General features: G+C 36.4%; 1 protein-coding gene across 1 annotated transcript in view; it reads right to left on the minus strand.

The window, feature by feature from the left end:
• The window catches only part of LOC138849857 (protein LEG1 homolog), a 39,230-nt gene that overhangs the window by 15,037 nt on the left and 5,988 nt on the right, over nt 1-18,205 (minus strand). Inside the window, exons 3-5 of the mRNA XM_070074911.1 lie at nt 16,113-16,297; nt 15,506-15,642; nt 4,886-5,124 (exon numbers count right to left, since the gene is read on the minus strand). Of these exons, the coding sequence (XP_069931012.1) occupies nt 4,886-5,124; nt 15,506-15,642; nt 16,113-16,297 (561 nt within the window). The remainder of the gene's footprint in view (nt 1-4,885; nt 5,125-15,505; nt 15,643-16,112; nt 16,298-18,205) is intronic.

Below are 18,205 nucleotides of genomic sequence, written 5' to 3' on the forward strand. Positions count from 1 at the left end.
ATTTATCTTACAATTATTCCGAACTCACATACAAAATCACAACAGTGATCAAGTTTAAATTTGCATATGACTATTTTGAACAGAAAGATATATACTTGAAAGCATCTATTTTATCAGTTGTTAACAGAATACACATTCTAACTAATTATAAAATATATTGTTTTAGATTAACAAATATTTTCTAAGCTTCTGCCTTAAGTTTACTTGCCCTTATCTTTAGGTGTCTATAATGGCTCCAGTAAATGAATTCTTTTTTAAAAGATTTATTTATTTATTTGAAAGGAAGAGCTACAGAAATAGACAGAGGGAGAAGGAGAGGGAGAGGGAAAGGGAAGGGGAGAGAGAGAGAAAGAGAGAGAGAGGTCTTCCATCCGATGGATCACTTTCCAATTGGCCACAATGGCCAGAGCAGTGCTGATCCGAAGAAAGGAGCCAGGAGCTTCTTCCAGGTCTCCCACGTGGGTTTAAGGACCCAAGGACTTGGGACATCTTCTACTGCTTTCCCAGGCCATAGCAGAAAGATGGATTGGAAGTGGAGCAGCCAGGTCTTGATCCGGCACCTATATGGGATGCCAGGGCTTCAGACCAGGGCGTTAACCCACTGAGCCACAGCATCAGCCCCAAGCCTTCTCTTAATAACACTGACAACATAAAAAGTGTCATTTCAGTACATAAGAGATTATTTTGCTAAGGAGGTAGCTGGAAAATATTGGGATTTGAGGGAAAATAGAGGCATACATTTTAGGGAAAATGTATAGCTGGTGCCTGCAGCCATCAGAATATATTTTTCCCAATAATTTTTTATTAATGACATCAGCAAAGATCTGAAGATGGTAATTTTTAGATAATTTCCAACTCTTATCTTCAATAAATGATTTTATATATACTTATATATATGAAAAAAAATATATATACGGGGCTTCAATATAGAAAAAAGAGAAAAGAAACAAAAGAAATTGTAGCTTTGGATTATTTGCAGTGGAGTAGCTCATACATTTTCTAGGGGATGGCTAAAATTATCCCTGCAGCAGCAGTCAAATACTAAGCTTCTTTCATATTATGGGAGGACAATTGTACTCATACTACAAAGTACCTTGAGATCAATCCTGGGATATAAATACTTAGCATATATGATCTTGTATTAAAGCTGTATTTTGTAAGAATAATCTATCAAGAAAAACTTGGCCCCCTTCACTAGATAGTCAATGAATGAGGACTGAGCAAAAAAATCAAAACCTTAAATAGGTTTAAACATAAGGATTTCTATATTCATATATAACTTGGTCATTCTATGGGACTAATTAAGTTTTTACCAGAACACAGAGTGGAAAGGAAAATTATTGCCTGATAAATTCATAAATTCAAAGAAGCAAAGGGGATAAAAGGAACAGAGAAAGTTTCATAAAATAGTAATTATGACATTGATTTTTTTATTATGCTTTTAAATTGACCAACATATTTGTGACAACAAAAAATTAGGGTACTAAAAATTGGGTATTAAGAGTAGCCTTTTAATCAGGAACCGTCCAAAGGCCTTATTCACCTTTGATAAACTCATGAGCTTCTTCCACAATGTTAATAACAAGCCACCTGGGAAAATAAAAGTATTTATGTTTTCAGTTAGTTATGAAAATATGAATATAATTTAAAAATCTAGTACACAAAATTAATTAAAATTTTAAATTATACAATGTATTATATTAGTACCTCCACTTGACCATTAGATTTAGCAAATTATGTAAGAAAATGTGTAGTATTGGGTAGCATGACAGCAAAATTTAAGAACCCCTTACCTTAATCTAGAATCACACCTATTCAGAAATGATTGAATAATGAACGATACTTTAGTCACAAAATTATATGGGATAAATAAAGGATAAATTTTTTAAATGATTATTTTATTTCAAATAGAATAAAATATTTTAAGATCCATGGTAAGCCATTTCCTATTCCTGCTTAAAAGGTTTCATTTATTGGAGAGAATATCTTCCTGGGGAAAAAGAGACATGGTTTTTCTCCAACTCTCACTGAAACTGAGTAATATTTGGTAAATTAATGCCCCAAGACTCCGAGTTATTTCACAGAAAAGTAGATTGAAACTAACGTATGTACACAGTTCTAATTCTAAAATGCTGAGCGTTAATGAATATTATTTATTAAGCCATTGGCAGTTTAATATTTTCAAGGAAGTAACTACTGCATACTGAAAACAATTACCCACACACTAAAGTTACTGGTTTAACACTACTTCAGATTTAAACACTTCAGATTTTGACTTTGGACAGTTAACTTAACTACAATGGGTCTTTTCACTAAAAAATGAGGGTAGTGTCACCTATTTTGTGCTGTTGTTATTAATGTCTATAGACATTAAATATGTCAAGACATTAACCCTAATATCCGTCAATTAAATGAAGCTCAACAAATACTATATAACTGGCTCTCTCTGTAGCTGATCTTTCTACTTCCATTTCAACTATATTACTTAATTTATTCTCTATCTCAGTGGATGACACCATCTTACACTCTTTCAGCAAAACAAAAACTGACTGAGTCATTGTCCCTCCTTCTCCTCAAATGCAGTCATCACCTCCTATGGATCTGATGAGCTTGTGCCCGATCACATCTGTCCTGTCACATAAACTCCCACTGATACTGGTGTATTACTGCATTTTTAAGTGCTAGTAATAATTCTAGATGCACAGTGTTACAATTTGCTCTCCAATATTCCTAATATTTCTAGCTATTTAACCTGAAAAATCGCATCAATTGCCCACTAAAAAGCTCTTAGCATTCCTTAGGTAAGACCAAATACAAGGCGTGTGCCATGGCTCAATAGGCTAATCCTCCGCCTAGCGGCGCTGGCACACCAGGTTCTAGTCCCGGTCGGGGCGCTGGATTCTGTCCCCGTTGCCCCTCTTCCAGGCCAGCTCTCTGCTGTGGCCCAGGAGTGCAGTGGAGGATGGCCCAGGTCCTTGGGCTCTGCACCCCATGGGAGACTAGGATAAGCGCCTGGCTCCCGCCTTCGGATCGGTGCGGTGCGCCAGCCATAGTGCGCCAGCTGTGGGGGCCATTGGAGGGTGAACCAACGGCAAAAGGAAGGCCTTTCTCTTTCTATCTCTCACTGTCCACTCTGCCTGTCAAAAAAAAAAAAAATAACAAATACAAGATAACTTAATACACAATACAATACAAAATAAGTTCATAGGAACTCTATCAGCTACATATCTTTTCTCATCTTCCTTGGGAAAATTATTTCCCCTCCTCTGATTTAGATTCATGTACTAAATGGAAAAATCAACCTCATATATCTCCTACTGTGTTGCAATCATATTTCAATGTTTTGCACTGGACCCAGGATAGTCACTCAGTGTTTAGCCTAGGCACTAGAGAAACAAGAAGAAGTCATATACTTTCCAGTCTGTAAGGGGAAACTGAGAAGGAAATCATTATAGTAATATGATTACAGTATGAAAATGATAATGGAAGAGATCCCCCATTAGTAAAAGAAGTGTAAGGCAGTTCTTTATACTGATGTAGGTTTGACAACTGAATGATCAGGATAGGAGTCAGAAAAACTAAGCCAACAGAAAATTGAAAGAGGAACAGGAATTTGTCATGCAAATAATGAGGGGAGGTGGATTCCAAGTGGCATGACAGTTAGGGATCAGCAGTCCTTCGAACACAGAGTATGGGGAGACAGGAGGTAATGAAGGACCCCGTTTTCACAGACGAACGAGATGGAATCTTAATCTGAAAGCCAGACTGCTATTAGGATAAATTTCAGAAAACTTTAAGAAGAGACACATAAAAAGATATTTATTTTACAAAGGCTATTACCACAGGAACTAGGAAATATTGATGATGGTTTGACAGAATCTTATCAGGGAATAGAAGGGGATAGTGATGAAATCCAGGGGAGAAATTATAAGGATTTGCCTTGGAAAATCCAGATATTGGAGAGGAGGAAATAGAAACAACTCTTAGAAGTGGGGAAATGGATAGGACATCATTACTTAGGAGAACAATTTATGGTTGAACGTAACAGCTTGATATGGAAAATGTGAAATATCTGTATAATGTGAAAGCAAAATTTTTGTAGTATTAGTGTTCACAAGTGATGTCTTGCCTGGAGACAACATACTGGTGCTTAATTCAATTAATACATTTTGGAGTTTCACTTGGAAAGAAAGAAAAGAGTAGGAGATTCAGGACAAATACAGTCCTGAAAAAATAAGGAGCCAGGGAATGGGTGTGAAGCTTAGCAGTTAAGATACCTGCCATCCCACACTAGAGTTCCTGGGTTCAATTCCTGGCTCTCCCTCCTGACTCTGGCTTCCTGCTAATTCAGACCTTGGGAGGCAGCTGTAAAGGCTGAAGTAAGTGGGATCCTGCCACCCATGAGAGAGACCTGAATTGCATTCTCAATATCTGGTTTTGTCCAGACCATCCCAAGCTATTGAAGGCTTTTGGGGAGTGACCCAGAAAATGGGAGGGTGCTCTCTCTATGTCTCCTGCGGTCATTCTGTCTCTCAAATTTAAAAAAGGAAAAAAAGAAAAACTGAGGTGGACTAGAGGAACAGGATATCAAAACACAAACTCTATCATTTATATGTAGAACATATGCTTTTTTCATATGCTTTACAATAAACTTACATTTTGAATATAGTTATCAATGAAAATGTGTTGTGATAACTTGTATATGAATTTTATGTATTAAGCTATGAGTTCTTAGAATGTTAAACATCTTTATCACAATTTCTTTCCACTAACATAAAATACAGTAGATACTTAATAATTCTTGCTGAATGAACTATTAAATGTATTCAGATCATATCTGACTAATTCATTTAAGTTTTATTCACATTATAATTCATAATCATACCTGTCATTTTATTTACTCTTGAAAGTGTTCTTATTGAAGTCAAATGTGCTTTTTCGTATAAATTGAAGTCAGGGGCGAGAATGTTTGCATCTTGGTCTGTGAGTGGCCTATGTGGGAACCCTAGTAGTATTTCCACTGTACTTCCAAAGTATGGGCGATATTCTGCTGCCTCACAAAATTCAGCGACAGTTAGAAAATCCATGGTGAAGTCTCTTTCAGTTGCAGAAGAATATTCTGATCTAAAAGAGCATAATTAATAAAATGAACAAAATAGTTCATTTCAGATACAAACTAAAGACCAGATATGTATTTTCATACATGCATTTTACATAGAGTTACTGTGTAAGTTAGTGAATACTCACCAGGATCTGCAATTTTAGTATAATGGAATCAATCCCCCATAAGAGCATTTATAAGTTAAAACAATTATAGCGCATAGCAATCCTTTTATCACTTCCGTAAGATTTACTCCTCTGTATTTTTCATTGTATATCTCTAATTTCTATCCTGCTCACTTCTCTTAGCATCAGTCATTTTCTACAAAGGTATTTTGGGACTGTGTAAAATGAAACAAAATAATGAGTAAGAGATCATCTGATAGTAATTTCTGAGAATTCTGCAAAAAATATTTAACTTATTTTTAATATTTATCTCATGAGTATGCATAGAATTATCTAAACACACGAGGAATAATAAATGAAGTATTTGGCATGGTAACCAAAGCATTGTCCTGAAGAACATTCACAACAGAGTCCTAGACCAAACAAACAAAGAGTTCAAATTCTTTTGATTCCATGCAAATGGAAGTTTCAAGGTAGCAAATGGAAAGTGATTCTTTTTTGCTGAGAATTACTATAAAAGAATAAAGCATTAAAAACATGTTTGATAGCATCAGATAAAATGAGTTTTGAGATTCATGAAATAAAAACCCAGGAAAGAAGGGTGATCATAGACTAAGTATGAAATATGTGAATGTTTTTCCACTCAAAGAAATAGAGGATATTGAAAAATCTAGTTCAAGTGTTGAGAAAATAGGAAGAGTCTTTGGTAGAACTGTGGAATCAGAGAAGAAAAAAGTTAGTTGATGACTAACCAAATTGAAGAGGCCATGATGATCCACAACTCCATGTTTCACTTAGGAGTATGGGTTTTAGAATGAACAAGATGGGAGCATAGGCTTTAGAATGAATAAGAAATAAGCCAACTCACAAAGTCTTCAGCCCACTTTTGAATAACTATAATCCCCATTTTGAACTAAGGTGATATGTTTCCAACCTGACTGCCTGGAGTAAATATTAATTCTCCCTGTAGTAAGACAGTATATCTATGGACACAAATTTTCTTGTTAAATTTCATTTGCAGTGTCCAGCACAGCCAAAATAATAAAACAATAACAATTGCCTGACAACTAAAGGAACTACATGCACACATCCAGACATGTACACATGATAGGTTCTCTAAGAGACACATATTTTGGAGTTATGAAGTATGGGCTTCAAAAACAGTTACGATAACAAACGGCCGATTGACACATTTCAGAAGACAGTTTAAAAATATAAAAGCTAATCAAATGGGAGTTGCAGTAATGAAAACACAATAATAAATTAAGATCCCAATAGATGGCTTTAGCATTATTGTAGAAAAGTAGAGGTTGCCCATGGTGCAGTGGTTAAAGCCCCAGCCTGCAGTGCCAGCATCCCCTATGGGCGTCAGTTCAAGTCCCAGCTGCTCCACTTTTGATTCAGCTCTCTGCTATGGCCTGGGAAAGCAGCAGAGGGTGGTCCAAGCTTTTGGGTCCCTGGTATCAGTGAGGGAGATCCATAAAAAGCTCCTGTCACCTGGTTTCAGATCAGCTCAACTCTGGCCATTGTGGTCATTTGAGGAGTGAACCAGCAGATGGAAGACTCTCCTTCTGGATCTACCTCTCTCTGCAAATCTGTCTTTCAAATAAATTTTAAAAATTGTGAAAAAAAAATAAAGAAATAGCAGAAAATGGAAACAAAAGCCAGATTGTGAATTGAAAGATTAAAACAAAATCCTCAAAGAACAAAAGTGAAAATAATAGAAAGTATAGAAAATTGTGGAATTGATCAATGGTACATAACAGAAAATTTTAATATATATTCAGGGAAGTTTCTAAAGGGGGAGAACTTGTACAAAGAGGCAGAATAATATTTGAAAAGGAAGTGATGACAGTTTTCTAAATCTGATGAAAGACACTATATTCTAGGACTAAAAATGTAAAGAAGGTTCAATAGAAGAAATAAATTTAGGAACATCAAAATAAAGCATTAAAAAATTAAAGCTACAGAAGAGAAAGGACAAAGAAATCATGTTTTAAAAGATCTATTCATTCATTTGAAAGCATATTTACAGAAATAGAAGGACACAGAGACAAAGAGAGAGAGCAGAGAGAGATCTTCTATCCACTGGTTCACAACCCAAAGACCGCAATGTCTCAGATTGGACCTGGCATTAGCTAGGAGCCTCTAACTCCATCTGGATCTCTCACATTGGTGACCCAAGAACTTGGGCCATTCTGCTGCTTTTCTAGGCACATTGCTAAGGAGCTGAATTGGAAGCAGAGTAGACAGGAATCGAATCAGCACTCATAAAGGATGCCAGCATCATAGGCAGCAGCTTAATTCACTGTGCCACAGTGCCAGCCCCAAGAAATAATTTGTAATTAAGTGAAAACATTACCCAACATGCATCAGCAATAGAATTAAGTTCTTTATTCTAGACATTGAAATTAGAAGTCATAAAATAATAAAAGCTAAAAATTTCTAGAAGAAAATATAACAATGTATATGCATATATATGCACATATATAAATGAATATATAAGGCCAAAAATAACCAAATAAATATATAAGAATATTCTTAAAAATATAAAGGCAAAATTATCGTATTTCAGATAAACAAAAGTTGAGACAACTTTTCACTACAGATCAGGAAGAAAGTGATTTTTAAAAGATTTCTTCAAGGAAAGGAAAAATATGCCAGAGGGTAGTTTAGAGAGACAGGCTGAAAAGAAGGGAATGGGAAAAATAAATGCTTAGGCAAATCTTAACAAATACTTTTTCTTTACAAAATAATCATCTATAATATTTTTGATAGCACATAATTTCAACTACTCATTGTGGCAGGGAAAAAGGGATTTGAAATATTCAGAACTCCTTGACCTTTCCATGAAGAAGTCCCTATGCAAAACTTAAATATGCCGCTAATGTGCAATTAGAGTGGGTACTAAAACAGTATTGAAAAACAAAAGAGCTCAAGGATCATCAGGCTGAACAAAGAACAAAGCTGCACTAGAAGCCACTGGTCAGACACCTACTGCATCTGAGCTCCTTGGGTCAGAACCTGAGCCTCCTCAGACTCTGAAGCATTGAAATCATACTGATTTTTTCCTCCTCACAACAAATGCACAAGAAAAATTCAATGGAAAACAGCATATATTTGTAAATTAGGTAATACAGTAACAATGAGTCAAACAAAAATCCTCAATGAAAATTAGAAAATTATATTTATTACTTCTGCTGGTTAATGTGATGTAGTAAAATTTAAGGAATTTATGTAAAGCCACATCTGAAGCAAATCTACATTCTTGAGGAGGTATGAATTATATAAAATTTCATTTCTTGATAAGAGCAAAAATAAAAGTAAATGAAAATATATTACCAAAGAGAATAAGAAAATAGAGAAGCCCTGAAACCAACAAAATACAAAATTAGCTTAAAACAGAATTTTGGAATTTGAAAATTAGTTCTTGGGGAAAATGTAACTACATTAGTGAAATCTAACAACATGTAAGTAAGAAGTTACATCAGTGTGACACAGAACCTCACAGAGAGGAATGCAGAGGATCCTGCCACGCTGTGCTCAGGGAAGCACACTTCCTTGGTACAGGGCATGGCGACAGTCCTGTCTCTGCTAAGCAGGCTAGGTGAGGGCACACCTACCAATGGAATGGGGCAGCAGAAGGCAGCAGGTGGGTTTTCTGTACTTGGAAAGGAATGCTGATTTCTGCAGCTTGACACTATGATCAAAACTCTAGATACATGTGCCATAGGTCCAGATGTACTGCCAGATAAGGATCACCTGGACGTCCCTTGTCACGGAACATAAAGCCCAGTTTTCTAATGAACTTTCATTAATCATTATTGTGCTTACGTGCTTGCCTGTGTGTATATTTGTTTGTACCCAAAAATAAAAAGTGCTCGCTGGGTCTACTGATGGTGCTCTCCTGCGGAAGACTCCCATGTCCTGTCTCATCATTATTGAGGAACTTTTCAACTCATGCACTGAGCCAACATTTCAAGAAAAGAAAATCTAAGGCCAATCTGGCTCAAAAGTGTAGATGCAAATTACAACTTCTGCTAGCTTACTAAAGGTAATAATGAAGAAAAATAATTTTTATGGCCAATTTTGTTTATTTCATAGCTGGGAGTGTCGCACTCCATTTGAAATTAAATTGTGTATACTTAACTGTGACAGAACAATGAAGAAAAATCAGGTGGCTTTCTAAATAGACAGACTGTTGTCTAGTTATATTCAGTATTTATTCATGAAAACTTCTAACAAACTTAGAGTAGAAAAGTAGATGTTTTTTTAAAAGTTATTTAACAAAATCCTAAATCTAATTTTAGCACATTTATTCAATATTACACAGCAATATAATAAGACAAGAAAACTAATAAATATCAGAATGTGAACTGAATAAACTCTTAGTGTCTGCACAGTAAATTACTTTTATATAGATGTAAAAAACAGTATAAAATCTATTAGAATTGATATGACAATAATAGGATCTTTAGAAACAATGTCATTAAAATAGTCACTTGTATTTTGATATGCCATCAATAAAAATAAATGAGAAATTGGATAAAAATCATAGTTATTAGCAACATAAATTCATCAAATTTATAATAATAATTCAAAAAATACATTAAATAAACCAATAGTTATTCTAAAACATCATCAAAAATAAATATACAAATGTGAGGCTTAATCCTATGAAATGGTTACTTCTAGAAATAAAGAAAAGGTATATATATACTACTTGATACAGTTCAGCATAACAAATAGGTTCAAAAAAGTATTGTGAAAGTTTAAATTATTCTCAAATTGACCTATAGATTAATGCAATCCCAACTCAAAACTCAACATTTTTTTCAACTGGTATTAACTAAACAAATGTGAAATTTGTAAACATAGTTTGACTTCTTCCTTCACAATTTGTATCCCTTTAATTTCTTTTTCTTGCCTGATGGCTCTAGCTAACACTTCCAGAACTATGTTGAATAGCAGTGGTGAGAGTGGGAATCCCTGTCTGGCACCAGTTTGGGAGGGGAGAAATCAAACTATCCCTCCTTGCAGATGATATGATTCTTTATTTAGGGGACCCAAAGAACTCTACTAAGAGACTATTGGAACTCATACAAGAGTTTGGCAAAGTAGCAGGATATAAAATCAATTCACAAAAATCAATAGCCTTTGTATACACAGGCAATGCCATGGCTGAGAAAGAACTGCTAAGATCAATCCATTCACAATAGTCACAAAAACAATCAAATACCTTGGATAAACTTAACCAAGGACGTTAAAGATCTCTACGATGAAAATTACAAAACCTTAAAGAAAGAAATAGAAGAGGATACCAAAAAAATGGAAAAATGTTCCTTGCTCATGGATTCCAGGAATCAATATCATCCAAATGTCCATTCTCCCAAAAAGCAATTTACAGATTCAATGCGATAACAATCAACATACCAAAGAAATTCTCAGATCCAGAAAAAAATGGTGCTGAAATTCATATGGAGACCCAGGAGACCTCGAATAGCTAAAGCAATTCTGTACAACAAAAACAAAGCCAGAGGCATCACAATACCTGATTTCAGGACATACTACAGGGCAGTTGTTATCAAAACAACATGGTACTGGTACAGAAACAGATGGATAGACCAATGGAACAGAATAGAAACACCAGAAATCAATCCAAACATCTACAGCCAACTTCTATTTGATCAAGGATCTAAAACAAGTTCCTGGAGCAAGGACAGTCTATTCAATAAATGGTGCTGGGAAAACTGGATTTCCACATGCAGAATCATGAAGCAAGACCCCTACCTTTCACCTTACACAAAAATCCACTCAACATGGATTAAAACTTAAATCTATGACCTGACACCATCTAATTATTAGAGAGCATTGAAGAAACCCTGCAAGATATAGGTACTGGCAAAGTCTTCTTAGAAAAGACCCTGGAGGTGCAGGCAGAAAAGCCAAAATTAACTACTGGGATTGCATCAAATTGAGAAGTTTCTGAACTTCAAAAGAAACAGTCAGGAGAGTGAAGAGGCAACCAAAAGAATGAGAAAAAATATTTGCAAACTAAACTACAGATGAAAGATTAATAACCAGAATCTACAAAGAAATCAAGAAACTCCACAAAAACAAAACCAACAACCCACTTAAGAGATGGGCCAAGGACCTCAACAGACATTTTACAAAAGAGGAAATCCAAATGGCCAACAGACAAAAGAAAAAAGGTTCAAGATCACTAGCAATCAGGGAAATGCAAATCAAAACCACAATGAGGTTTCACCTCACCCTGGTGAAATGGCTCACATTCAGAAATGTACAAACAACAGATGCTGGCAGGTGTGGGGAAAAAGGGACATTAACCCACTGTTGGTGGGAATGCAAACTGGTTAAGCCACTATGGAAGCCAGTCTGGAGATTCCTCAGAAACCTGAATATAACCCTACCATACAACCCAGCCATCCCACTCCTTGGAATTTACCCAAAGAAAATTAAATTGGCAACAAAAAGGCGGTCTGCACCTTAATGTTAATTGCAGCTCAATTCACAATAGCTAAGACCTGGAATCAACCTAAATGCCCATCAACTGTAGACTGGATAAAGAAATTATGGGATATGTATTCTACAGAATACTATACAGCAGTAAAAAAAAAACAACAACAATGAAATCTGGTCATTAGCAACAAAATAAGGAATCTGGAAAACATCATGCTGAGTGAAATAAGCCAGTCCCAAAGGTACAAATACCATATGTTCTCCCTGATCTGTGACAACTAACTGAGCACCAAAAAGGAAACCTGTTAATTTGAAATGGACACTATGAGAAACGATGACTTGATCAGTCCTTGCCCTGACTGTTGATGAACAACTTAATACGTTATCCCTCTTAGTATTTTGTTTGTTTGTTTTTAATACTATTGGTTGAATTCTGAAATTAATACACAGTAATTCTTAAGTGTTGAAATTTAACTGAAAAGTGAATCCTGTTAAATATCAGAATGGGAATAAGAGTGGGAAGAGATATAAAATTTGGAACATGCTCAAGCCGACTTGCCCCAAACGGTATAGTTAGAAACATATCAGGGGATTCCAATTAAATCCCATCAAGGTGGTATGTACCAATGCCATCTCACCAGTCCAAGTGACCAATTCTGTTCACAGTTGATAATAATGATAGGACTAAGAACCAAAGGGATCACATAAACAAGACTAGTGTCTGCAAAAATTAACTGATAGAATAAAACAGGGAGAGAATGATCCAACATGGGAAGCGAGATACTCAGCAGACCCATAGAATGGCAGATGTCCTAAACAGCACTATGGCCTCAGAATCAGCCCTTAAGGGATGTGAATCTGGCTGAAAAGCCCATGAGAGTATACAGGCATGGAAAGCCAAAACACTCTGGCAAAAAAAAAAAAAAAATGACCTAAATGAAAGTTCTCCGCAAGTGAGATCCCAATGGAAAGAACAGGTCATCAAAGGAGGTACCTTTCTCTGAAGGGAGGAGAGAACTTCCACTTTGACCATGACCTTGTCTAAATATGATCAGAGTCGGAGAACTCAGGGGGCTTCCATAGCCTTGGCAACTCATGACAAGAGCCTATGGAGATTACTAAGTCCATAAACAAGAGTGTCAATTTGTTAAGTCAACAACAGGAGTCACTGTGCACTTACTGCTCATGTAGGATCTCTATCCTTAGAGTGCTATACATTGTGATTTAATGCTATAACTAGTACTCAAACAGTATTTTTCACTTTATGTTTCCTTGTGGGTGCAAACTGTTGAAATCTTTGCTGAATATATGCTAAACTGATCTTCTGTATATAAAGAGAATTGAAAATGAATCTTGATGTGAATGGAAGGGGAGAGGGAGTGGGAAAGGGGAGGGTTGTGGGTGGGAGGGAAGAGTTGGGGAGGGGGAAGCCATTGTAATCCATAAGCTGTACTTTGAAAATTTATATTCATTAAATGAAACTTAACTGAAAAGTCATCACTGTTAAATATAAGAGTGGGAATTAGAGAGGGAAGAGATGTGCTATTCTAGACATGCTCAAGCTGACTTACCTCAAACGGTAGAGTTAGAAACATACCAGGGGATTCCAATTCAATCCCATCAAGGTGGCATGTACCAATGCCATCTCACTAGTCCCAGTGATCAGTTTCAGTTCACAGTTGGTCATGGTGAAGGGACTGGGAGTCAAAGGGAGCACATAGACAAGTCTAGTACCTGCTAACACTAACTGATGGAGTAAATAAAGGGGAGAGTGATCCAACATGGGAAGTGAGATACTCAGCAGACTCATAGAATGGCAGATGTCCTAAACAGCACTCTGGCCTCAGAATCAGCCCTTAAGGCATGCGGATCTGGCTGAAATGCCCGTGAGAGTATTTCAGGCATGGAAAGCCAAGACACTCTGGGGGAAAAAAAAAAAAAAAAAAAAAAAAAAAACTAAATGAAAGATCTCCACGAGTGAGATCCCAGTGGAAAGAATGGGTCATCAAAGAAGGAGGTACCTTTCTTTGAAGGGAGGAGAGAACTTCCACTCTGACTACGACCTTGTCTAAAAATGATCAGAGTCAGTGAACTCAGGGGGCTTCCATAGCCTTGGCAGCTCATGACAAGAGCCTAAGCTGATTACTGATGCCATAAACAAGAGTGTCAATATGTTAAGTCAACAACAGGAGTCACTGTGCACTTACTCCTCATGTAGGATCTTTGTCCTTAGTGTGCTGTACATTGAGATTTAATGCTATAACTAGTACTCAAACAGTATTGTTCACTTTATGTTTCTGTGTGGGAGCAAACTGTTGAAATCTTTACTTAATGTATGCTAAACTGATCTTCTGTATATAAAGAGTATCGAAAATGAATTGTGATGTGAATGGAAGGGGAGAGGGAATGGGAAAGGGGAAGGTTGTGGGTGGGAGGGACGTTATGGTGGGGAAGCCATTATAATCCATAAGCTGTACTTTGGAAATTTATATTCATTAAATAAAAGTTTAAAAAAATACATAATAAATACATCTTAAATTTTCTTTTTCTGTTTTTTTATTGCATTAAAACCTCATTAAATAGTAACCTGCTAGGTCGGCGCCGCAGCTCACTAGGCTGGTCCTCTGCCTTGCGGCGCCGGCACACCGGGTTCTAGTCCCAGTCAGGGCGCCGGATTCTGTCCCGGTTGCCCCTCTTCCAGGCCAGCTCTCTGCTGTGGCCAGGGAGTGCAGTGGAGGATGGCCCAGGTGCTTAGGCCCTGCACCCCATGGGAGACCAGGAAAAGCACCTGGCTCCTGCCATCGGATCAGTGCGGTGCGCCGGTCGCAGCACGCTTGCCACGGCGGCCATTGGAGGGTGAACCAACGGTAAAGGAAGACCTTTCTCTCTGTCTCTCTCTCTCACTGTCCACTTTGCCTGTCAAAAAATAAAAAAAAAAATAATTAAAAAAATAGTAACCTGCTAAACATAAACTAAGAGAACTTAGTATTTCAAACCATTTTTCTATTTGGTGGTGATAGAGTGTAACAAATCTGGCTCAGAATTTTGCCACCTGACTCACCTAACTACTTGTACAGTCATCCTCAATATCTGCAGGTTCTGTTTCTGTGGATTCAACTAACCTCAGTTGGAAAATATTGAGAAAGAAAATTGTACCTCTACTAGAAGAACATGTGCAGACTCCTTTGTTTTTCATTATTCTCAACAGTACAATATAGCAAATATTTAGATAGCATTACATTGTATTATGTGATTGATGTAGAAATGGCTTAAAGTAAACATGAATATGTGGATAGGTTATATGCAAGTACAACACCATTTTATATACATTTTTAATTATTTTAAGTTTTTTTTTCATTTTTATTTAATTAATATAAATATCCAAAGTATTATATATGATATTTTAATAGATTTTTGTATCTGCAGGGATCCTGGAGCCAATCCACAACAGATTCTGAGGGGAGACTATATATGTCATCTGGAATCCAAGGACAGACAGATATTTATTGCATGTTGCATTCAATAAAATTGAATAGTCATAAAAAACAGCTTTACTATGAGCTAACTATAAGAAAATGCTATGAACTTCCTCTTGGAAAAGGTGTACATACAGCCATCTTTTCATCTATTTCTTTACTTAGATAGCTTTTATATGGACTGCAAATAAAAGTGAAAGACTCATTTGCTGAGATGTTTTGAAAAAATGGGAAATGAATACTGGAGGGGAAAATATACATTATGGTTTACATGGTTAGGAAGAAATGGCAGTTAAATCTATCACAGAGAGTGGTCATCTTACATGTCATTGAACTTCGGCTTTGCAACATCAATCGCGGCTTGATGGGCATCCCACATGTATTTGATCACTGTAGTATCATCTCCGTTGTTAATGGGAATAGTTCCAACCTTGGAAAGGGTCATCTTTGACTGCATATACTACAGAATAAATAATGTGTTTTATGTAAATAGAGGAACCCAACATGAAATTAAAATAAATTTAATCACAATTCCCATCGATTTCTAAAATACGTTTCTGTGAAATAGATGTATTTTCAGAATCGATTACTGCATTGAATAGGACATTCTACTTTTATTTACTTTACGAAGATTTATGCTAATTTACTTTCATATGTGAGCATGATTTGGTAATTATTATTAGCAATTGTACAGAAAAAGTCATAATACATGAAATTATATTAATTTTCTATTAATCATCCACTCAGCGTATTTCAGGACATTAAAAAGAATAATTCCAAGGGAAGGATCATTACTATATATACTTACAATTTTATATGTACATTAATATGAAGTTTTGTTAATTTTTAAGTAATACATTCATTGAGAGATTATCAATGTCTTTATTGATACCATTCAGGAAAAAAAAAAAAATCACTGTATTCCCTTACCTGATAAAACCTTTTGGCTACATCCATAGCTTGTGGGTAGGCTCTACGACATTCCTCAATTGAATAACAGAAGTCAGATCTGCGTTCCTCTCCAGATAAAAATTCTATCTTATACGGTATATCTCTTAAAAACCCAGATTCAACTGCAGCAAGGAAATTCATAGCAATCACATAGAAATTAATACCTGCAGTGTAACAGAGAAGAAAGTTGTCTGGAATAACCAACTATCTAATAAAAGAAGAGTTAGGTAAAAAGCTCAAGTCGCATTATATATAAATTTAGTTTATCTTTCAAGTAATATTGTCAAATGTACTGGCTCTAGGTTATGTCTAAGGGTAGAAAAACTTGGAGTTAATCACAGTTGGGAAATTCTCCACATTAGGGGCCCAGTCTGGATGCAGATAGTTGTACATAAATGAACTTCATGCAACTGAATTCCAAGTGATCAATGTTCTGTACTTATTACTCTTCAAGTAGGAAACAGATCACAAGGTTTGCCTGAGAAAGCAATTGACCATTTGGTGTACATGTAGATGGTGCTCAGTATGTGACTTAGGAAACAGCCTAAATCAAGAAGCTCAGCATGAACTATCCTTTCAATTCTTGCAGATCTTCATGTTTCTGACTCCCTTCTCCATAAACCCCACTGCATTTCTTTAACTTTAGATTTAGTATTTTTCTTCAGCTTCTTGGTGCTAACTCCTCTCAGTCAAGTACTCAAATACTAAGTAGCTGTGTATATTCTGTCTTTGGACTGTTCATCTACTTCCCAATGACTGTGCTCATCGTTTCTAAGAGAACCTGAAAGCTCTAGACCTCGTCACTCCTAGGTTCATCCCACAGGCTGGTTTCTGGGATCCCAGGCCTAGTTCCAGGATTTCTGACAATGAAACACATCCTCTCATCTTTCTGCTTAACTACCAGAGAAGCATTTTGATTGCCCATCCTGCTGTCAGGAAAGCTAGGATACCTAATGACACAAAACGTGAGAGCAAAGACAGAAATTTCATCAAACATTGTTCAGTCTTAGATGTCAAGTCATTTTCTCACTGTTTAATATCTGGTACACTAGGTGACCATCTCAATCATCTTGTTTGTACTTTTAATTTTTATGCTTAAAATTGAGTGAATGATTACTAATACAGTTTACTTTGTGATGTCCATTAGAAACTATTAAGCGTCTGAGATGTGAAATAAACATTAGGTCACTGAGGCCCAAAATTCCCACACTCGATAAAACTGGGCACAGATGATCGAAAGGTTAGTGGAAGGTCCATTGCTTGGGAAAGCCCCTCACCTGGACATTCCAGATTGCTGAGACATGACACTGTAGAAAAGGGACTTTACCAACCAGCCCTTCTGCAACAGGACCCTACCCAAAAAGCAACAAAAAAAGCTGCCACCCATTGCTAGTGGGGCTGAACACTTACTTTCAGCCTCTCTGCCCATTCTCTGGGTGGCTTACAATCCTGTCCCAAACTATTTCCATGTTGCTTCTTTTTTAAGCGCTGAATCAGACAAACGAGGAGCTGGTTTTTTGAAAAAATAAACAAAATTGGCCCAACTAACTAAATAAACAAGAGACAAGACCCAAATCAATAAAATCAGAGATGAAAAAGGATACGTAACAACAGACACCACAGAAATAAAAAGAATCATCAGAAATTACTACAAGGACTTGTATGCCAGCAAACAGGGAAACCTATCAGAAATGGATAGATTCCTGGACACATGCAACCTACCTAAATTGAACCAGGAAGACATAGAAAACCTAAACAGACCCATAACTGAGACAGAAATTGAAACAGTAATAAAGGCCCTCCCAACAAAGAAAAGCCCAGGACCAGATGGATTCACTGCTGAATTCTACCAGACATTTAAAGAAGAACTAATCCCATTTCTTCTCAAACTATTCAGAACAATCGAAGAAGAGGGAATCCTCCCAAATTCTTTCTATGAAGCCAGCATCACCTTAATTCCTAAGCCGGAAAAAGATGCAGCATTGAAAGAGAATTACAGACCAATATCCCTGATGAACATAGATGCAAAAATCCTCAATAAAATTCTCGCCAATAGAATGCAACAACACATC

The sequence above is a fragment of the Oryctolagus cuniculus genome, chromosome 5 (assembly GCF_964237555.1).
Source record: "Oryctolagus cuniculus chromosome 5, mOryCun1.1, whole genome shotgun sequence".
NCBI classification, from domain to species: domain Eukaryota; kingdom Metazoa; phylum Chordata; class Mammalia; order Lagomorpha; family Leporidae; genus Oryctolagus; species Oryctolagus cuniculus.